Source organism: Eimeria mitis, genomic scaffold (assembly GCF_000499745.2).
Source record: "Eimeria mitis Houghton genomic scaffold, Emh_scaff1528, whole genome shotgun sequence".
Classification (NCBI taxonomy): domain Eukaryota; phylum Apicomplexa; class Conoidasida; order Eucoccidiorida; family Eimeriidae; genus Eimeria; species Eimeria mitis.
In genome coordinates this window covers 5,320-5,674 of record NW_013569655.1, presented here as the reverse complement: position 1 = coordinate 5,674, position 355 = coordinate 5,320, and the positions used below count along the sequence as shown (strand labels likewise).

The following is a 355-nucleotide window of genomic DNA, read 5'->3' as shown; positions in this document are numbered from 1 at the left end:
AGCAGCACCAGCAGCAGCAACAGCAGCAGCAGCAGCAGCAGCAACAGCAACAGCAGCAGCAGCTGCTGCTAATGCTGCTAGTCGTATGTCTCTCAGCAACGCAAGAGCAGCAACAACAATCACCCCGTAAAACAATTTGCTGCTGCTGCTGTTGCTGCTGCTGCTGCTGTTGCTGCTGCTGCTGCTGCAGCGGAATTCAGGGCAGCAGCAAACAAGAGAGGGAGCAGCAGCAGCCGCAGCATCACCAGCACCACCAACAGCACCAGCACCACCAGCAACAACAGCAGCAGCAGCAACAGCAGCAGCAGCAGCAGCAGCAGCAACAGAAGCAGCAACAGCAGCAGCAGCAACAGCA

At 57.5% G+C, this 355-nt stretch overlaps 1 protein-coding gene across 1 annotated transcript in view; it reads right to left on the bottom strand.

Moving 5' to 3' along the window:
- The window catches only part of EMH_0038880 (uncharacterized protein), a gene marked incomplete at both ends in the record, with an annotated part of 10,381 nt that overhangs the window by 5,670 nt on the left and 4,356 nt on the right, over window positions 1–355 (bottom strand). The window contains one exon of the mRNA XM_013495335.1: window positions 3–355. Within this exon, the coding sequence (XP_013350789.1) occupies window positions 3–355 (353 nt within the window). The remainder of the gene's footprint in view (window positions 1–2) is intronic.